The following is a 22,768-nucleotide window of genomic DNA, read 5'->3' as shown; positions in this document are numbered from 1 at the left end:
CTCTGGGGAAACATAATGAGACCTTGTCTCAAAAAGAAAAAAAAAAAGATCTAAAGAGTTTGGTTTATCAACTGAAGACAATAGTTTTATTCAGTTTTTGTTGGTTTTTTTTTCCTTACATTAAGCAAATCTGTCTCACAGTGGTATCAAATCTTGTCATCCACATTTTCAGTCTCTTTCGAAGACCAATGTAATAAATATTATTAATGACAAACTTGAAGAGTAAATGATTTATCCAAATCTTAAAGAAACTAGAGAGCTCTAGTTTCAGTCTTAGTTTCCCTCTCTTAGAATTGGCCCCCAAAAAAGAAATGAAAAATATTCAATTTTCAGGTATAATTTAGACTCTAGAAGAACAGGATTAGCGTCTGTTTCTGCTCCCAAGACTGTGTTTCTCTTTCTTCAGTGTGTGAAAAATAACAATGCCTAGTTCATAGGGATGTTTTGAGTAATAAACAAAATAATGCATGTAAAATACTTAATACTGAGTTTGGAATATAATAAGTACTCAATACATGGTTTAAAACAAACAGAAGGTGTTTGGGTTGTAGCTCAGCAGTAGAGGCCTTGCCTTGTATGCTAGAGGTCTTGAATTGGATCCTCAGAACCAAAAAGGAGGAGGAGAAGAGAGAAGGAAGAAGGAGATTCAGCTCAGTGATAGAACATCTGCCTAGCATATGTAAGGCTCTGGGTTCAGTCCCCAGCACTACCAAAAAAAAGAGAGAGAGAGAGAGAAAGAAAGAAAGAGTGTGCGCTCACCCGTGCATGCAAGAAAGAACTCTAGCATGCATGGGGTCTGTGGTAACACCTTTTTCTTTTCCTCCTCAGGTCCTCTATGAAATAACTCAGCAGTAGAGTGCTCCTACCTTCAGTCCCCAGCATCCATCTCTCTCTCTCTCTCTCTCTCTTAGTATATGTCTATTTCTCTCTCTCTCATACACACACACACGAAGATGAAATTAGCAAGGTTTTAAAAGGATTTTCTCTTCACCGGTTTGTTTTCTTTGGTTTTGAAACAGTGCCTTTGAAGATGAGACCATGAAGCTTCGGCAACTGAAACTGGACAATCAGGTGAGCAGAATCTCCTCTTTTGAAATCCGTGGACAGTGATACTATGCTGCTGACGGACTTGACTCTGAGGTGTTGACAAAGTCGTGGAAAGAAGACTGGAAGGGAAAGGGCTCTGACGGTAATCATAAAGCAGTGTCTGGGGTAGTTGCTGGATCAAGGCTCTGGCCTGTGGCAAGACTAAACTGCTTTTAGGATGCCATCAGTAGCGCAGGCCTTAGATGTATAATCACGGAAAACTCCTTTTCACCTTTCATAAGAATTAGAAGAATGATATATCGGTTTATTTTCTATTGTTGAACAAAACAATGGAGGCTGTGTACTTTATGAGAAAACAAATTGATTTAGCTCACAGTTTTGGAGGCTGAAAGTCCAAGAACAGGTAGCCCCATCTGTTTGGCTCTTGAGGGCCCCCTTGACTGCATTATAACATGGCAGAGAAATAAGAGGGGAAATGACTTTGTGCAGAAGATAGATGGCATGAAGCCAGAGATTCAGGGCCAGGTTTGCTCTCTTTATAACAACTTGCTCTTGGAATGAACTAGGGTCCTGGGAGGTGAACTACATTAATCCCTCTTCAGAGCAAGATCCCAAATCACCTAACCACTTTCTTCTAGGCCCCGCCTCCTAAGATTTCTTTACCCCACTGGTAGCTAGACTGCCATATCTAAACCAAAGCAAATGTGAGCATTTTTCCTCCCTCACTCCCTTCTTTTCTTCTCTTCTGGGTGTTTAACTCAGAGGTGTTTATCCCTGAACTACATCCCACAGTCCCCCTCCCTTTTTTTTTGAGACAGGGTCTTACCAAATTGCCTCGGTGCACCACCACGCCGGGCCATTTAACACAGTAGTAGTTTGGTTCTGCTACTTTAAAAACCTTTCTAACACTGTAATTTCACTTAACTACAAAAGTTTTTCCAAACTTGCTACTTTGGTCTTCCTTTTCTTCATAATGCTGGTCCCAGGTTTTGGTTTCACTATTTTTTTCCCCTTTACTAGACAAACCTCTGTGAGAACAAGATTCAAAAAACATGTTTTTATTTTTTACTATATTGGGGTTTCAATCCAGAGGCTTGTGCATGTTAGGCAAGTGCTCTACCATTTAGCTACATACCTAGCCTTCTTTATTTATTTTGAGATAGAGTCTTGCTCAGTTGCACAGGCTTGCCTCAAACTTGTGATCCCTCCAGCCTTCTGAGTAGCTGAGATTTCAGACATGGCTCACCACATCCAGCTAAGATTTCATTTTTATTTTAACTGACACATTAATTGTACATATTTTATGGGGTACAGTGTTACATTTCAGTACCAAGTATGTTTTTTGAATCAGAATTTCTTAGCATAGAGCTGGGCATATAATAACCTTTTATTAAATATTTGAATAAAAGAAGGAATAAATGGACAATTTTGTGTTGTTACATGCTGTGATCATCTTGATTAAGTAGTATATATACCAAGTACATTGCTTTCATATTTGCCTTTTCATATGAACGTTTCCTAATTCGGGAAAATCTGTAGCTCAAGCCTACCTAGATAGTATCATTAATAATCAAGATGTATGTGAAACCTTTGAAGAATAAATAATATCCCAACAACAACAAAAAAAATCAAGATATTGGGCTGGGATTTCGGCTCAGCGGTAGAGCACTCATCTAGCATGTATGTGCGAGGCCCTGGGTTCAATCCTCAGCACCACATAAAAATAAATAAAATAAAGGTATTGTGTCCAACTACAACTAAAAAAATAGATATTTTAAAAAATAATAATAATCAAGATGTTTAGATTCCATAGAAATTTTGTCTTCTTTGTGTTGCTGGTGGAATTAATAATGGGACTTTTAGTTTAATAAATTACTTTAATGATATCATAATTTAAAACTGGGAAAAAAACTAGCCAAGTGCAATAGTGCACACCTGTAATCGCAGCAGCTTGGGAGGCTGAGACAGGAAAATCACAAGTTCAAAGCCAACTTCAGCAATAGCGAGGCCTAAGCAACTCAGTGAGATCCTGTCTGTAAATAAAATACAAAATAGGTCTGGGGATATGCTGAGTGCCCCTGAGTTCAGCCCTCAGTACCCCTCTCAAAAAAAATGGGGAAAAAATAATGTATAATGACAATGGAGAAAATTCTGATACACCCATACAACACACTTACATGGTAGTCCTTCGGTATCTATAAGGGATTGGTTTCAGGACTCCGTAGGATACCAAAAACCATAGATAATCAAATGCCTTATGTAAAATGGAGAAGTATTTGCACATAACCAATGAATATCATCCCCTATATTAAATTATCTCTTGATTACTTATATATGGTACCCAATATAATGTAAATGCTGTATAAATAGTTGTTATACTGTATTTAGGAATAGTGACCAAAAAAAATCTATCCAAGCTCAGTACAGATGCAATTATTTATATATATATATATATATATATATATTTTTTTTTTTTTCCAATTTAAGGTCATTTGAATCCACAAACATGAAACTTGTGGATAACAAGGGCCCACCACACACACACACACACACACACACACACACACACACACACACACAAAGAGTATCCCCCAAATATCAGAATAATTGTATGGAGCCACTCCCCCACCCTTTTTCTTTATCCCATTGTATAGAAAACTATTTAGAGAGAAGTGATTGGTGACAAAATTCAGATCTTGGGCTGGGGGTAGCTCAGTGGTAGAACATGTCCTGAATGTGTAAGGCCCTGGGTTCCATCCCCAGCACCACATACATTAAAAAAAATTTGGATCTTTTTATTTCTATTTAATTTTATTCTTAGGCATCCTAATGTTACAAGTTTAGTGGCACATACTTGACTAATAGTAAATGAAATATATGATCTACCTGTCATGTAATGTTATAAGACTAATTTTAAAATTCTATATATTGTATATTTTTATGAATTTTTATTTTTATTTTATTTTATATATATATATATATATTTTTTTTTTATTTTAGTTTTTCGGTGGACACAATATCTTTGTTTGTATGTGGTGCTGAGGATCGAACCTGGGCTGCACACATGCCAGGCGAGCACACTACTACTTGAGCCACATCCACAGCCCCTGAATTTTTAAACATTTTTTTGGTTAATGAACCTTTATTTTATTTATGTGGTGCAGAGAATCGAACCCAGTGCCTCACACGTGCTAGGCAAGCACACCATCATAATTTTGTAAAAGATGACCTAATATTTCATAATTTTTACTCTTTTCAGCAACGGTGCTACTTGTGGTATATAGCATAAAAGTTGGGATTTTCGTAAGCTTTTTTGTAGCACAAAAGTTTTCCAAATTATGTTTTCTTCTTTTGTTTGTTTGGTACTAGGAATTGAACTTAGGGATGTTCAACCACTGAGCCACATCCCCAGCCCTATTTTGTATTTTATTTAGAAACAGGGTCTCACTGAGTTGCTTAGCGCCTTGCCATTGCTGAGGCTGGCTTTGAACTAGAAATCCTCCTATCTCAGTCTCCTGAGCTGCTGGGATTACAGGTGTGCACCACTGTGCCTGGCTAAATTATGTTTTGATATAGATAATAAAAGCATTTATAATAATACAAAACAATACAAAAAAGGCATTTGATGAAAAGTCTCTCTCCCACTGAGCCAAATCCCCAGCCTTTTAAAGATATTTTATTAGAGATTTTCTCGCAGAGTTGCTTAGGTTCTCGATAAGTTGCTGAGGCCTTCATGAGCTCATGATCCTGTTGCCTCAGCCTCTCGAGCCACTGGGGATTACAGGAGTGTGCCACCACGCCTGACGGGTTAAACAATTTTATAGGAATTTTTTCAAATTAAAAAACAAAATAGGGGGCTGGGGCTGTAGCTCAGTGGTAGAGGGCTTGCCTAGCATGCCTGAGGCACTGGGTTCGATCTTCAGCACCACATAAAAATAAACATAAAATAAAGGCATTCTGTCCATCAACAACTACAAAAAAAATTAACAGCCCCCCCCCCCAAAAAAAACCCTCTGGAAAATTTGTGTTAAATAGCAGTGTATGAGAATACCATCAGAACCCTGGAATTCTATCATGTGCCTGAGAAGGAATTTATTCATCAGGAATAAGACACTTCCCCATGGAGTCTGAATATTCAAATGGTGAATAATCAGAAAAGCAGCCCCATCTCATGAAAAAAGCATCGAGCCAGGTGCCATGGCACATGCTTGTAGTCCCTGTGGCTTGGGAGACTGAAGCAGAAGGATAGTGAGTACAAAACCAGCCTCAGCAACTTAGCCAGGCCCTAAACAACTCAGCAAGACCTGTCTCTAAATAAAATGTGTGCAGAGCCACTCTGAATGATTTGTGCCTTCCATCCTGAAGTGAGAGGCTTTGACGGGTCGTTACAATTCATAGTAGCCTGAACATTGTCCTGGTCCAGGAAGTTGAGGGCATATCTTCAGATGTACCCTGTCACCCATGGGGTTGAGCTACACTCACCTATTCCTTTGTAATCCTACCCCTTTGCCCTGTTTGGGATAGAATGTTCCATGGAAACACCTTTTGTGTGTCCCCTTCTCTTACTCTGCCCTTGGGTAGGGCCTTCCTAGATGTCAGTCAACCTGCTGACTGTAGACATCATGAAGCTAGACTCAACCCCCTGAAACCTGACCCCTTGCTTCATTTGAATGGCTTCTCCTCAATAAAAGAGACCCCTAAGGTCAGAGGAGCCATCACAGGACCCAAAGAAAAAGGTATCTCTGTCTCTGTGTGATGATTTCGTGCAGCCCAGTTCACCTGGAGTGATCCTGTGAGGAATGCAACAAAATAGGTCTAGGGATGTGGTTCAGTGCCTGAGTGCTCCTGGGTTCAATCTCTGGTAGCCCCTCCCCACCACCAAAAACACAAAAGCATCAGGCTACCATCAGAAGGCTTTCTCTCACTAATTTGCTGTGTGATTTTTTTTCTTTTGGCAGAGGTTGTGCTGGGATTGGATATGGGTGCTTTAACACTTAGCCATATCCCTAGCCCTTTTTATTTTTAAGAGACAGAATCTCACTAAGTTGTTTAGAGACTCACAGAGTTGCTGAGGCTGGCCTAGAACTTGTGATCCTCCTGCCTCAGCCTCTCAAGTCGCTGGAATTTAGATATTTTCCACTGTACCCAGCTTATGTGTGACTTAGTACCTCAGTTGTTTCACCTGTAGAGTGAGGCTGAACTGTATGATAGAATGTTAGAAAGGATCTTAGAATATTGAGTATAGAGCTGCGATGGAGGAATGTGGAGGAAGGGTAGTTTGCTGCTCAGACTCCACAGGATGGCATTGTCTTGGTGGGCGCCTAATAGTCCAAAGCAGGCCAGCCTGCCCCAGGGAGGCAGTGCACAGCTACCAGTGACAGTGGTACATTCTGACAGTGATCATCAATCGAGGCATGAAAGGCTGGGGAAACCCTGCCCCAGCTGTTCATTAGATTAGACTTTTAGAAATTCCACTGCGGGCATGTCCCCTTTGTTTGAGAGTCACTGGTCATGAGCTTTGTAGGATAAGAAATAGTTTGCTAAGAATAACCAAAATTCATCAGTTTTATGAGGACTGGTTCATACCAGCCAATCTCAACAATCTAAATCGAGGAATTAATCTCTAGTGAACTGTGTACCAGAATCAGCTGGTCATCACATTCCCAGTAGATTGCAATTAGAAAGCAGCCTGGTATTTTTGAAATCAGACCAAGTAGAGCTTGTAAAATGATCTTTATGGTGAATATCATTAAGGTGTATTGGTATAATTAAATCACTTCTGCTAAAGGAATGCACTGGCAAAGGAATTCGATACATCATATCTGAACAGGATTCTGCCTTGGGCAGTACTAGAGAGACAGATAAAAATAAACCATTTTTACTAGTTTCATTAGAATACTTTCACTGTCCAGGTTACAGTATTATTTCATATATACACTTTGTTTCATATCTATCATGTTTAACTGTTATTATATTATCTTAGAATTTAATGTTTAGAAAAAACAGGTGTGGTGGTGCACATCTATAATCCAAGCAATTCTAGAGGGTGCGGCAGGTAGATTACAAATTCAAAGCCAGCCTCAGCAATGGTGAGGCACTAAGCAATGCAGTGAGACCCTGTCTCTAAATAAAATACAAAATAGGGCTGGGGATGTGGCTCAGGGATTGAGTGTCCCTAAATTCAATCTCTACTATCCCCCCCCACCCCCCAAAAAAGAAAAGAAATGTGATTTGTGGACATTTTGTTCCCATTCTGCGAGTTGTCTTTTTATTTTCTTGACAGTATCATTTTCAGCATCAAAGTATTATCTGTATTTTTTTTTTTGGGTTACTTATACTTTTGGTGGCATATCTAGGAAACTGTTAGCTAAACCAAGCTTCCAAAGACTTGTTCCTTTGTTTTCTTCTAAGTGTTTTGTAGCTTTAGTTCTTATGCTTTGTGTTCACTTTGAGTTAATTTTTTTTCCCTTTTTGGTGCTAGGAATCAAACCTAAGGTTTTGTGCATGTTAGACAAGCTCTCTACCACTGAGCTACATCCCCAGCCCTGAGTTAGTTTTTATGTATGGGGTGAGATAGAGTTCAATTTCATTCTTTTGTATGTGGATATCCAGTTGTCTCGGCACTTCCTATTAAAATACTTTCTCATTGAGTTTATTTTTCTTTCATTTTTGCTAGTTTCACTAGAGTACTTTTATTTTCAGGGCATGTGGACACCTTAGTTGATGACATAATATAAAGATTTTCTGACTTGCTATGGTGTACTCAAGCATAGATGCATGTGAGGTCGGGAACACTATATCACCTGGTGGGAAATGGATTGAAGTACTACATATTCCCTTTGGGTAGGGTTGCCCATCTGTCTCTATTTATATTTTTTAAAAAAGGAGATCATAAGTGAACTAAATTGATATTTGAAGAAGTCTAATTAAAAACTTTTAGCCTTGCCATTCTGTGATATCACTTTGTGTGGGGGGGAGGTTAGTTCAATTTTGGCCAAACAAATGGACCTCAGACAACCATTCTGATCCTCCTGGTTGTCCTCTGTGGCTCAGTCAGTTCCAAGAGGGACATTATGTAACTTCAGTGATTATCTCTAGGGTGATTTCACCTCTTGAAAAATTGAGAAACAACTCAAGCTGTTGTTAGTTTGAGGCTTGCTTGAGCTTCTTTATTTTATTGGATAAGGTCCTATGATGGAAATCCTCTCCCCCATCCCATCTAATCTCCTTTATTTCCTCCTTGTTTATTTTGACATTACCATTTAAAACTTTGCTCCCAGAGAAGAGTAAGGCATACTGCGATTCTAGGAAAGATGGATTCTTTGAGTTATTGTTCAATTCCCAAAGAAATTGGGAAACTTAAAGGTGTTTTAGTTTTTGTGACCCTTAAAGTCTTGATAGCAACAATTTTAATCGCATTTAGGACATCAGACACTGAACTTTGGCTCTCATCCTGTCTCCCTGGGCCTTCCTGTCTTGATAAGCAGTCTTATTTTTGTAGTCTCAGTTAAAACGCTAGTAGCTTTACACGGAGGTAAAACAAATGCAATGTGAGTTGGCATGGTTACGTTCAAATTCAGCATTCCCCACCCAGACAACGTGAGAGTGATCAAAATTCTAAATCATGTGGCCGTTTTCACCAAAGTGGCACTGTGCCTACTTGTAGATATTATATGATTTTATTCTTACAAACCTGGACAACAGCTGGACATATTTAGTGTTGGAATGTAATAGCTGTGGCCCTGAAGTCATTGAGTCCACAGTTGTTTCTTCCCCTTATTGATCTAAATGAATGATGGGTGTTGAGGTTGAAGGAGAAAGGTTATACCAAGTACCGTGGTAGGATCTCTGGGGTCAGTAGTCTAGTCTCCCTTTACAGATCTGAGAGCTTTTGTCAGCAAGCCTGGATGTAACCAAGTCCTTTGGCACACAGTCACACTAGTTACATTCACAATGATTAAGTTATAAAACCAGAGCAGTAGTTCATTGACAGTGGGAGCACTACTGTTTCAGTATGTATTCATCTCTGCTATTCCCGATGCTCTCCTCCTGAGAGTATGATACCCAAGAATGGTGGAATGTGTTGGACATCATTATACAAAGTACATGTATGAAGACTTGAATTGGGTGTCAACATACTTTATATACAAACAGAGATACAAAAAATTGTGGTATATATGTGTAATAAGAATTATAATGCAAAAAATCAACAACAACAAAATACATATATAAAGGCATAAATTGGTGTGAACATATTTTATATACAGAGATATGAAACATTGTGCCCTACTGCTGTCGTATATTTTAAAAAATATAAAATAGTGAATATATTTAATGTTTTAATATTTTAAAAAACTAATATAATCTGAAAAAAATAATTCAATTTTGTGAATGAAAAAAAAAGGAGTAGCCCTGCTATTTCTATATGGAGGAAAAAACACCTGCTGTCCTATTGTTAGTCTCACCTTTTGGACTGACTCTTCTTCCAAGAGACCCCTTCCCCCCTCCCTTTCTTCCTTCTTCTCTCCCTTCCTTCCTTCCTTCCTTCCTTCCAGCACCTTTCTCAAGCAATGTCCAAAATTAAAAAAAAAATAAAAAGGTGAACAGATGGCTTTTTGCCTAAGAAGCAGTAGTAAAGAGGTTATAATGCTTTTGCTTTTTAATCATGGTTTTGGTTTTTTCAGTTGGCTTGGCATTTTTCCTATTCTGAGACATATCAGAATCACAATAATTTCTGTTTATTATAAGCTTTTATTTGCCAAAGCATACAAATAGTATATGTGGTTGTAGTACTTTCCATCTAATAGAATTTTTCCTGAATTGTCTCTTATGCTATTTTTTTTAGTTTCTTATTACCATTTTCTTTTTAAAAATCTTTTTTTTTTTTAGTTGTAGATGGACACAATATCTTTATTTCGCTTATTTTTATGTGGTGCTAAGGGTCAAACCCAGTGCTCTACCTCTGAGCCACAATCCCAGCCTCATCTTATCACCATACTCTTTATCTTGCTTTTATTGTTGTTATGTTTCATTTTTGTTTCTTTGTTTTTGAACCAGGGTGTGTCTGTGTTGGCTTTAAGCTCCTACTCTTCCCCTTCCTTTCTGTGCTGGGAATCAAATCCAGATATGATAGACTGGGGCTGTAGCTCAGTGGTAGAGCACTTGCCCAGCGTGTATGAAGTACTGGGTTTGATCCTCAGCAGCACATAAAAACAAATTAAATAAAGGTATTGTGTCCATCTACAACTAAAAAAAAAAAAACAGACCTGGTATGAACCTAAGACCTCATGCATGCTAGGCCAGTAGGTGCTCTACCACTGATCTGCATCCCCAGACCTTTGTCTTGCTTTTGTCACAGAGTTGATTGCTTTCCATTTGGAATATCCCATATCCCACTGCTATGTTTTTTTCTTCTCAACTCTGACCCAATTTTAAATTTTTTTTTTTTTATTGCTGTTGTTTGGTGGTGCCTGGGATTGATATCAGGACATTGCTTATGCTAGGCAGACCCTTTACCATTGAGCTATATTTCTAGACATCCAAGTTTGTTTGATTTCTAATTTTGTAATATGAACAAAAAGCCAAATAAATGTATTGCTATGTGACTGATTAAAATAGGAAAATAATTTGGGATTCAGAGGGTATTAATTTTTTATTTCAAATTTAAAAACAAGAAATTTGGAAAATACAAAAAACTAGAAAAAAAGAAATAATCATTTGTACCCTTATAATAGAGGACTTAGAGGACTGAATAAGATTCCCTTACCCCTGCTGCCATGTGAGGACACAGTGAGAACACAGCCATCTGTGAATCAGAAAGCAAGCCCTGACTAGACACTGGTGCTTTGATCTTAGATTTCCCAGCCTTCAGAACTGAGAAATAAATTTCTGTTGTTGATATGCAAAAGAAAAGGGAAAGAAAGAAAAGAAAAAAAGAAAGTATCATTCAGGGCTGGGGTTGTGGCTCAGTGGTAGAGTACTTGCCTAGCATGCATGAGGCACTGGGTTCGATCCTCAGCACCACATAAAAATAAAATAAAGATATTGTGTCCACCTAAAACTAAGAAATAAATTTAAAAAAAAAAGAATCGTTCATATTCTGGTACCCAAATAAATCACTGTTACTGCTAGGTGTAGTGGTGCACCCCAGTTATTCAGGAAGCTGAGGCAGGCAGGTCACAAATTCAAGGACAGCCTGGGTGAGACCCTATGTCTCTTGGCTGTAAATACCATTTTTCCCCCAGAGAGCACTGCTGGAAAAGAAGCAGAGAATAAATAAAAAGATTTGGGGGGACTGTGGCTGTGGCTTAGTGATAGAGCGCTCATCTAGCATGCGGGAGGCTCTGGGTTTGATCCTCAGCACCACATAAAAATGAAATAAAGATATTATGTGTCCACCTACAACTAAAAAATAAATATATAAAAAAAAAAAAAAGATCTGGGATGTGGCTCAATGGTAGTGCACCCTTGAGTATTCAGTGTTGAGTACCACCACCCCCTAAAAAAGAAGGAAAAAAAGAAAAAATCATCTTTGCTATGTCCTCCATCTTTTCCCTGTGTGTATGTGTTTGTTTTGAATTTGTGATTATGCTTTGATAATAATATGATAATGACCATATATTTCCACAGATTTGAATCATATCCTCAGTGGGGCTAGAATTGCATTGTATGATTTAAAATAGATTTTCATAGTTGTTCAATAAATGATAAAAACGGTGCCTCATTTCTCATGTGGGAAAAATTAGTAGTATTATTTTTGTTTTGATACCAGGGATTGAACCCAGGAGCACTTAACCAACTGATTCACATCTGAGACAGGGTCTCACTAAGTTGCTTAGAGCCTCACTAAGTTGTTGAGGGTGGCTTTGAACTCTCAATCCTCCTGCCTCAGCCTCTGAAACAGCTGGCGTCACCGTGCCTGGCCAGGAAAAAAAATATTTACAACAGTTTTTATAAAGATCATTAAAAGCAGACTGCAAATATTTGAAGTGGCTAGGTCTCCTGGCTGTAAATATCATTTTTCCCCCAGAGAGCACTGCTGGAAAAGAAGCAGAGAAAGAAGCGCCTGGAGCCACTCATGGTACAGCCAAACCCAGAGGCCCGTCTACGTCGGTTAAAGCCAAGAGGTGGTGAGGAGCACACGCCTCTGGTGGAGCCACAGACTCCGCACAGTGATGTCATCCTACATGGTGTGTATTTGGGCAGCCTCAGTTCCTGCTGAGGTACAGTTTTCACAGACCTAGGAGAAGGCAGGAGGAGTCTCAGATGGAACACAAGGACAATGTTAGCATCGTCACTAGGTACCTTGAATCTTTATAATCACATTCTGGGTCTTTGAATAGAATTTTAAAAATGGTCCCTTTGTGGAAGATATCTTCAAGTTTACATCCATCCTAGAACTATTGTTTTTAGATAGCAAATGAATTAACTGAGGTGCTTACAGTTTGGGGTTTTTAATTTTTTTTTTTTAAATTGTGGCTTTAGGGGCTGGGGTTGTGGCTCAGTGGTAGAGCACTTGCCTAGCATGTGTGAGGCACTGGGTTTGATTCTTAGCATCACCTATAAATAAATAAAATAAAGGTCCATCAACAACCAAAAAAAAAAAAAAAAAAGTGGGCATTAGGAATGGAACCCAGGGCCTCAGGCATGCTAGGCAAGTGCTCTACCACTGACTTTCATCCCCAGCCCAAAAGAGCATACAGTTGTGGTTGTCACATCATGTCAGAGGTTAACTGTAAAGCCACAGGTATGTAGCTAAAGGTAGCCAAAGGATCATCTTAGGTGGTGAGGGAGGAGGAAGACTAGGACTAAGACCTTCTCAGTCACGCCCCTTGAGCAGCGCTTGACAAGATATATACTCTGGAGGACCTGTCTTGCTCACATCCAGCGTGGGCAGGGAAAAGGGTTCCCCTCTGGAGGGATGGGCTGGCTGAGAAGTAAAACCTAAGAAACGTAGTACTACGAAATAACTGCAGGACACAGAAATATAGGTTCAGAATGGGGGCAGCCATGGGCCAAGCTGACCATACAGGTGCACCTTCTGACAAAGAAGGGAGCCCATGCCCTCTTTATTTATATCAGAACACATCAAAGAGATTCAGTAGAAAGTTCTTCACAGGATAGAGGTGGGGCAGGTAGGCTGCTCAGTTCCTGACAGGTCATGCCCATCCAGAGCTGAGAGAGTGTTCACCTGTAACTGGGCAATCTTAATAGCAGAGTGCCACTGTAAGTTCCCAAATTCCAGATCTAACCCCTCACTGGCTTCAGTGCTGTAAAGGTCCTCACGCATCTCCCGTAGACCTACTTTATTTTCTTGGTCTCTCTTTCTCCTTTTTCTGTTCACAGAGTCAGGGACAGACCCCAGGGCCTTGTTCATGATAGGCAAATATTCTACCACTTGAGATATACCTCCAGCCTCTTGGGATCAATCTTAAGTTTCTAAAATACAACATCAAGTACATGTTACTTCTGTAACAGAGTGTGTTCTGTTTGAACCCCAGGCTTGGGCCAATGTCCTTGCCAGTATTAGGCAAGGAAGAGAAATGGTGGGGTAGTTCTTAGTTCTGATCACAAATACTAGAACTGCCCAGCTAAATACTGGATAATACTTTGCTCTTTTTTCTCTTTTCTTTGGGGCTCTAGGCATTGATGGTCCAGCTGCCTTCCTGAAGCCAGATGCTCACGATTTGGAAACCAAACTTCATGTTCTCTCAGTAGGTTCTTCTGCTACAGAAGAAGATATTGAAGGTAGTGTTGATGGGGAAAGCACTCTGGATACTGCTTCCAAGCCAGACCTTGAGGAGATTCTCCAAAAACATGGTGAGGTTTGGAAAGATTATAAGGCAATTTACCTTCTGTAAGGCACTTGACATTTGTAATCTTTCCTTTACATTCTTTCATTGTTGGTTAACAATCAAGATGATTTAAAATTGCTTGTAATGTGGCCTAGGGCTTTATAGAGATGGTAGTGGAAGCAACTTTGATATCTGAGTATTGGTCATTGTCAAAAATAGTAACATTTATGCTATTGTCTAAGAAAATAAAATAATTAAATCAAATATAGAATATTAGCTACTAGATATGACTTGTGTGTGTGTGTGCGTGTGTGTGTATGTGTGTGTGTGTGTGTGTGTCTGAGGATCAAACCCAAACCCAGGATGGTCTGCATGCTAGGCAAGCATATTACCACTGAGTTATTTCCCCAGTTCTTGTTCTTCTTTATTTTTGAAATGGTGTCTTGCTGAGTTGCCCCACTGGTCTCTAACTTGCAACTTTCTTGCCTCAGCTTCCCAAGTAGCTGGGATTATAGGTGTATGCCACCACACCCAGCTCTTTCTCAGTATTTGGATAAATATTGGATAACACTTTGCTCTTTTTTCTCTTTTCTTTGGGACTCTAGGCTTTTTCACTTCTTTTGACAAAAGTTGCTTTTAACACCTTTACCCTGCCTCCATTTCTTAGTTCATGATAATCTAGAACCTACTTTGTACCAGGAGTTCTCATTATTATAAGTATAGAGGTCCCTATAGTTTTCTTTGCTCCTTAGAAGAATAATTTTATATAGGCTGAGATTTAGTTCAGTGGTAGTGCTTATCTAACATGAGCAATGACCTGGGTTCTTTCCCCAACCCTGCACAAAAAGAAGAAAAGCGCCATGACGTGGTGATTAAGCTGGGCAAAGACAGATCCACATCTGCCTGTAAATAAGCAGTCTTATTTGATGGTTCTTGGGCTGGGGGTGTAGCTGAGTGGTTTTTGGTATATTCAGAGTTCTACAACCATTATCACAATTTATTTTAGAATATTTTAATTACACCAAAAAGAAACCTTGTACTCATTAGCAGTTGCTTCTTATTTCCCTCTTACCTCCGCAATCCTATGCAACTACCAACTATGGATTTGCCTTTTCTGGACACTTTCTGTAAATGGAATCATACAGTATGTGGTCCAACATATTTTTTTTCACTTAGCATAATGTTTTCAAGGTTTATCTATGTAGTAGCACATATCACTACTTCATTCCTTTTTATTTTGAATAACATTCCGTTATATAGATAGACTACATTCTATGTATCTGTTTATCACTCGGTAGCCATTTGGGGTTTTGTCCTACTTTTTTTTTTTTTTTTTAACAGAGAGAGAGAGAGAGAATTTTTTTTTTATGTATTTATTTTTTAGTTTTCGGCAGACACAACATCTTTGTTTGTATGTGGTGCTGAGGATCGAACCCGGGCCGCAAGCATGCCAGGCGAGTGCCCTACTGCTTGAGCCATATCCTCAGCCCCTGTCCTACTTTTGTCTATTGTGATTTTTTTTTTTTTTTTTTGTACAGGGGATTGAACCCTGGAGTGCTTTACCACTGAGCTACATCCCCAGCTCTTTTTATTTTTTTATTTTGAGACAGTGTCTCATTAAGTTGCTTAGTTTCTGAGGTTCACTAAGTTGGTTGAGGTTGTTGTGCTCAAACTTGCTATCCTCCTGCCTCAGCCCCTGGAGTTGCTGGGATTACAAGCGAGCGCCAACATACCAAGTTCTATTATGAATAATGTTGCTATGAGTATTAATGTAGAGTAGCCTCTGTTATCTGGGGGTAACATATTTTAAGATGCCCTATGGATGCCAGAAGCCATATGTATGCTGTGTTTTTCCTATACCTACATACCTATGATAAAAAGTAAAGTATAAATTAGGCACGGTAAGAGATTAACAGCTACTACTAATAAAGTAGAACCATCGTAACAGTGTAGTGTAATAAAAGTGATGTGTTGAGGCTGGGATTGTGGCTCAACGGTAGAGCCCTCGCCTAGCACGGGTGGAACCCGGGTTCGATCCTCAGCACCACATAAAAATAAAGGCGATGTGTTATGTCCATCCATACCTAAAAAAAAAAAAAAAAAGTTATGTGAATGTGGTCTCTCAAAACATGGAATTTTCCCTTTAATGGTTTTGGGCTATGGTTGCCTGTGCGTAACTGAAATCACAGATAACAGGGGACTATTGGGTAAGTTTTTGTGTGGACATATGTTTCCACTTGAGATTGAGTTTTAACTAGCCTTTGTCTTATCCTTGGGTGTCCTTGAGTAAAGCTAATACATTTATGCACTATGTAAGGATAGATTATAATTTTCTTTCATCTAAGATGGTTGAATGTGGGCAGGAAGTGGTTTGGAGAAAAAAGCCACACTGTTGTTAAATCTGCTTGTAAACCCATGATTTATTATATAAATCATGATTTATTATATAAATCTTATTATATAAGAGTCACTTCAGTCTATGGACACAAGAAAAAAGGAAATTTAGTTTAGGTCCTATTTTTGATGCTTTCTCTTAAGGAAATAATTTTCCGTGAGCTGCCTCCTCCCAACTGTAAGTCTGAGCACTATGCTTTTATCACACATGTTATACTTTATGTCACACTTCCACTTACATTTGTATTCCTCTCTAGACTGTATGTCCTATAAACAAACAAAAAACAAAACAAAAATAATGCTGCCAGGATCTCCTACTCAAACTCAAGTAAATGTGAGGAAAACAATGAAAAAAAGTGTTTTCATCTCACAGTTTTAAGTTTTTATAAGCCTCAGGATGTTCCTCAGTGTAGAGTGCTTGCTTAGCATGTGCAAAGGCCCTGGGTTTCATCTCCAGCACTGGGGGAAAAAGAAAAGAAAAAAAGATTATGAAAGATTCTGCATGAATTTTAGGTAGTATTTTAAATATCTTAACTGGAGTTAGTTGACTAAACATAAGCAAAGTACAGAAAAATAAAAAAGTAACTGATCTAGAAAACAGGCTATCATTGATTTTGTGTGGGGAAGGAGTATGAAAGATACGTCAATACATCATAAAACAAAATTTACCATTTTATAGTATATGGTTGAGTGGCATGAAGTACATTTACAGTGTTGTACAACTGTCACCAGAACATCTCCAGAACTTTTTGTCATCTAAGAACTTCTTCTTCCATACTTATTCAAAATAATTCCCCATTTCTCCCTGCTCCCACTTCCTGGCAACCACTATTATCCCTTCTGTCTCTACAGATTTTCCTGTTCTATGTACTTCATATAAATGAAATCATACAAGATTGTCTTTTAGTATCTATCTTATTTCATTTGGCATAATGTCTGGGTTTGCCTGTGTTGTCATTTATCAGAATGTCATTCTTTTAAAAGACCAGATAATAGTTGCATTGTATGCATCTACCATAATTTGTTTGTTTATTCATCAGTTGATGGATATTGGATGGTTGCCATCTGCTGAATATTTTGAATATTGCTGCTGTGAACATTTTTGTACAAATACCTGTTCAGGTTCTGCTTTCAATTCTTTTGTGTATATACATATACGATGATAGAATTTGTTGTTACATATTCATATATACACACAATAAAACAATGTAATTTGGCCAATTTGGCTCCCCAGCACTGCCTGCCTTCCTTACCTACCCCATCCCTTTTCTCTAATCTACTGATTTCCCCTTGATTTTCATGAGATACCACCTACCTTTCTTTTCCTTTCTCTTCTCTGTCTTCCACATATGAAAGAAAACATATAATCCTTGATCAGAGTTTGACTTATTTCACTAACATAATGTTCTCAAGTTCTATCCATTTTCCTACAAATTTTTTTAGATAAACCATTTTTCCCCTTTTTTATTTGTTCTAATTCTACATTACAGCAGTATGCATTTCAACTTGTTGTCCACAAATGAAGCACAACTTCTCATTTCTTTGGCTGTACACGATGCAGAGTCGCACCATTCATGCAGCCATACGTGTACATAGGGTAATAACATCCATCTCATTCCACCACCCTTCCCACTCCCACATCCCCTCCCCTCCCTTCACTTCTCTCTGACCAATTCAAAGTTCCTCCATTCTTCCCTAGGCCCTCCCATTATGGATCAGCATCCGCATATAAGAGAAAACATTTGGCCTTTGGTTTGGGGGGATTGGCTTATTTCACTTAGCATGATATTCTCCAACTCCATCCATTTACTTGCAAATGTCCTAGTTTTATTCTTCTTTAAGACTGAGTAATATTCCATTGTGTGTGTATACCACAGTTTCTTTATCTATTCATCTATCGAAGGGCATCTGGGTTATTTCCATAGTTAACTATTATGAATTGAGCTTCTATAAACATTGATGTGTCTGCATCACTGTAGTATACTGATTTTAAGTCTCTGGGTATAAACTGAGGAGTGGGACAGCTGGGTCAAATGGTGGTTCCACCCCCAAGTTTTCTAAGGAATCTCCATACTGCTTTCCAAAATGTCATAATTTTTTCGTCTTTATGGCTGAATAAAACTCCCTTGTGTTTATATACCACATTTAAAAAAATCTATTCATCTGCTGATAACCTTTGTCCATTTTTTACTTGACTTGCTTTTTTTGTTATTGTTGTATGGGTTCTTTATTTGTTAGACATTAACCCCTTTATCAGATGGGTGATTTGTAAATAAGTTTTTCCATTAGATATGTTTTATTTTATAAATTTAAAGAAATTTATTTATTTATTTGGTACTGGGGAGTTAACTGATGGGTGCTTTACCACTGAGCCACATCCCCAGCTCTTTTTATTTTTTGTTTTGAGAAAGGGTCTCAATAAGTTGTTTTGGGCCTCACTTTGCGTTGTTGAGGCTGGCCTCAAATTTGTGATCCTCCTGCCTCAGCCTCTCGAGTCATTGGGATCATAGGCCTGCACCATCATGCCCGGCAGACTCTATGTTTTAAACAGCTAAATTGGGGTGGCAATAGTGGAAAGGGAAAAAAAATAAGGAGGGTATGAGAATATGAATTGTCAGATTTGGGGTAAAACATCTTATATTTTGGGTCAGAATAGTTAGGATTTCTTTCCTTTTTTCTTTTTGTCTTTGATGGTGCTAGGAATGGAAGCCAAGCCTTGCGCAGGCTAGGCGCGTGCTCCTACATGCAGCATCACTGAGCTGAATCCCTAGCTGGGTTAGGAATATTTTAAGCAAGAAAATTCAAACTTATCTTTGTTTAAAAGATATTCTTTTTTTAAGCCATTGTTGTCAATATTTACTTTTCTGCCAGGTATCTCAAGCAGTTTGAACTTTGATGAGGAGGATACTGATGGTGAGGAAGAAGGAGGAAAAAAACTAAGTTCACAGTCACCATATTCAGAAACAGAGAGACCCAGTTCTGCATCCAGCCAGAAATCAACCACAGTATGTAGTTCTGAAACTTCTTCCTTTGGAGCTAATTTGGCTATTTCCCAAATAATCAAATGTATTAAATATGATTACTGATTGAGGATTCCTTCAAAAGTTGTAAACTCAAATTTAGACTGAGAAATTATGACTTCAATTGTTCTGTCTTAGGTTAGCCACTGTAAGGTCATGTCCTGTTTTTTATTAAGTGTCTTCATTACTCTGAGTATCCACACCTTGTTTGGTTATTCAGTGTCTTGTGTTTTGTTGGAAGACTAGAGACAAGGGAGAAATCAGTACTTTTTGCAGAGAGTCTGAGGTTTTCTTACCCAGCCTATTGCTCACGTGTGGCCGTCCTTTCAGGATCCAGGAGCTTCCAGTGCTGTGTCCCAGCAGGTTGACAACCAGCTGGGAGAAGTGGAGAATTTGGAGGATTTTGCCTATAGTCCCGCCCCTCGAGGTGTCACAGTGAAGTGTCGGATAACCAGGGATAAAAAGGGAATGGATCGGGGTCTCTTTCCCACTTACTTTATGCACCTGGAAAAAGATGAGAATCGGAAGGTATGAGGATTGATTTCTAAGACAACTTTTTCCCCTCTTTTTCTGTGGTGCTGGGGATGGACCCCAGGGTTTGTTAGGCCAGCGCTACCACTGAGCCCCTGAGAAGACTCTTGAGAAGACTTGCAGGAATAGATTGTTGGTGAGCCTCACGACAGGGAGATAATGCTGATAGTTATCTAGTTGGTTGGAAGTGGATTGTGTGTTAATCCCCAGAGGTGTTTTCATTGTCTTCAAAGAACTGTAGTCAAAAAGCCAGGATCTATCCTTCCCCACCCCTGCCTGGCCCCAGGGAAAAGACTTATCAGTGTGTAGGATAAATAGAGGAGATTGTTTTTTTTTCATGCTGGGAATGGAACCTAGGGTTTTGCACATGCCAAGCAAGTACTCTACCACAGAGCTACGGAGCCCTAGAGAAAGGTGTTTTTTTTTTTTTTTTTTTTTTTAGTTTTAGGTAGACACGATATCTTTATTTTATTTTTTATGTAGTGCTGCTGAGAATCGAATCCAGTGCCTCAAGCATGCTAGGCAAGCAAGCTACCACTTGAGCCACACCCCCAGGCCCTAGAGAAAGTTTTAATGTAATTCTTTTCCCCCCTCTCCTATTATTTATTTTTGGTTAGTTTTTCTTTTTATCTTGGTAGAACAGGACATGGAAAGGAGAACAAGTTTTAGGGAATAGGAGGAATTGGAAATATGAAAAGAGATGCAAGAATCTTGTTTCTTAGCCTAGACATTCTAATTTATGTTTGAGGCAAATTGTGTGGGTGGCAGATACTGAGGAACCTAGGGGCTCTTTACCACTGTTACCACTAAGCTACATCACCAGTTCTTTTTTTTCTTTTTTTCTTTTTTTTTTTTTTTTTTTTTTGAGGCTAGCCTGGGAATTACAATCCTCCTGCCTCAGCCTTCCAAGTTGCTAGGATTATGGGCATGTGCACCTTGCCCAGCAAGTTTGAAGCAGTTTAATACTTGCTAATAAGCAGAGCATTTTGGACTAATTCTAGATATAAGTGGATGATTTTAAGTGCTTAGAAATGAGATGATGATGGTAGATATTATTCATATAAACACTACTTATTGAGGGTTAACAACATACCAGCATGTTAACACCTACAATCACTAAAGCCACAGGGACTTAAAACAACAACAAAATACAAAAAGAAGTTTTCAAAAACAGCTACAGGAAGGTGTTCAGGATCCTGTCTCTCCTACAAATGAAAAGACTTTTTCATGGCATTAGATGATGATTCTTTTAGAAGTTACTGGAAGTTTTAAGAATAAAGGCATAAAGACTTATATGGAGAGTCAAGTTAGTGAGTTCATTAAAAATGTATAGGAGGCAGGCTGGGGCTATAGCTCAGTAGCAGAGCGCTTGCCTAGCATGTGTGAGGCACTAGGTTCAATCCTCAGCACCACATAAAAATAAACAATAATATAAAGGCATTTTGTCCATCTACAACTATAAAGAGTAAATAAAAATGTACAGGAAGGAAATTGTGATAGTTTTGGTTAGATTTGTTGGTGCTGGTGACTCAACCTGGGGTCCCATGCGTGCTAGGCAAGCCCTCTGCTCTATGCCATACTCCCAGACTTCCTGATGTTGAATTCTGAGAAGCATAAAGGATTTAGAAAACGGGAAAAGAGTACTGGGGTGTAGCTCAGTAGTAGAGCACTTGCCTAGTGTGCATGAGGCCCTGGGTTCAACCCCCAGCACCAATTTAAAGGTAACATGTAGCTAGGCATGGTGGCACATGCCTGTAATCCCAGCAGCTCAGGAGACTGAGGTACGAAGATCATAAGATCAAAGCCAGCCTCAGCAAAAGCAAGGTGCTAAGCAACTCAGTGAGACACTGTCTCAAAATAAAATTACAAAAAGGGCTGGGGATATGGCTCAGTGGTCCAGTGCTCCTGAGTTCAATCCCTGGTACCCCCCTCCCCACCGCAAAATAATGGTAGCATATGACCAAAGTTTGTTTTTTTCTCCTTAAAGTCTAAATAAAGGGAAAGCAGTTTCCCATTAAGAAAAAAAGAAAGGGAAAGAGAGGGACGGAGAAAGGAAGGGAGGGAGGGAGAAAGGCAGGAAAGGAAAAGGGGAAAGGGAAAGGGAAATGACCCAAAGATTGAGTGCTTGGCACATGGTAGACACTTGTAAAACATTTGCTGAAGTAATAGGCGGAACCTTGGGGGTTCACTTGATTTCATTTTTTGATTGACACGTTTTTTGTTTTTTTTTTTCCCCAGATATTTCTTCTTGCAGGTAGAAAGCGGAAGAAGAGCAAAACATCCAACTACCTGATTTCCACTGATGCAACAGATTTATCTCGTGAAGGGGAAAGTTACATTGGCAAACTCAGGTGACAGCAGCCTTATATCACTATCCTATTATTTCTGATACCTGCATTCCTATGGTTTCAGAACAGTCCATACGTTTTTTTTTTTTTTTTTAAAGGAGGTGAGAGAGAGAGAGAGAATTTTTGATATTTATTTTTCAGTTTTTGGCGGACACAACATCTTTGTACGTGGTGCTGAGGATCGAACCCGGGCCGCACGCATGCCAGGCCAGCGCACTACCGCTTGAGCCACATCCCCAACCCCGTCCATACGCTTTTTAGTTTTTACAATCAGCATGTATAGATGTGGAATCAAAAACGAAAACAACAATGTTAAAAGAAAATCTTAAGTCCCTTCCTTGTCTAATGAAAGATCTTTGAAAAAGTGATGATGACCCTTTGAGTATTTGGAGAGCAGGCAGCTAGGCCTCCCTTCTACTGCTTAACCTTTTCTCTCCTAGTTAGGAAAATACACGGATCCCATTGTGCCTTTTTCTCCTGACACTAGATCCAACCTCATGGGGACCAAGTTCACAGTGTATGACCATGGAGTTAGCCCAGTCAGGGCCCAGGGTCTGGTTGAAAAGGCGCACACGCGGCAGGAGCTGGCCGCCATCTGCTACGTACGTGACCCTCCCAGCATACCCTTTCTCCT

General features: G+C 39.1%; 1 protein-coding gene across 4 annotated transcripts in view; it reads left to right on the top strand.

Moving 5' to 3' along the window:
- The window catches only part of Tulp3 (TUB like protein 3), a 61,226-nt gene that overhangs the window by 35,136 nt on the left and 3,322 nt on the right, over positions 1-22,768 (top strand). Inside the window, exons 2-8 of one of the 4 annotated variants that reach the window (XM_040281105.2) lie at positions 1,020-1,071; positions 12,077-12,236; positions 13,765-13,866; positions 19,107-19,240; positions 19,586-19,783; positions 22,025-22,137; positions 22,622-22,736. In XM_040281105.2, the coding sequence (XP_040137039.1) occupies positions 1,020-1,071; positions 12,077-12,236; positions 13,765-13,866; positions 19,107-19,240; positions 19,586-19,783; positions 22,025-22,137; positions 22,622-22,736 (874 nt within the window). Of the gene's footprint in view, positions 1-1,019; positions 1,072-12,076; positions 12,348-13,689; positions 13,867-19,106; positions 19,241-19,585; positions 19,784-22,024; positions 22,138-22,621; positions 22,737-22,768 lie in introns of those variants that run through there. The other 3 variants (XM_013362284.4, XM_005334000.5, XM_021732195.3) reach the window with 3 other exon arrangements.

This window comes from Ictidomys tridecemlineatus, chromosome 6 (assembly GCF_052094955.1).
Source record: "Ictidomys tridecemlineatus isolate mIctTri1 chromosome 6, mIctTri1.hap1, whole genome shotgun sequence".
Taxonomy (NCBI): Eukaryota; Metazoa; Chordata; class Mammalia; order Rodentia; family Sciuridae; genus Ictidomys; species Ictidomys tridecemlineatus.
The sequence above is the reverse complement of the archived record's forward strand: the minus strand, read 5'-3'. Positions and strand labels throughout refer to the sequence as shown.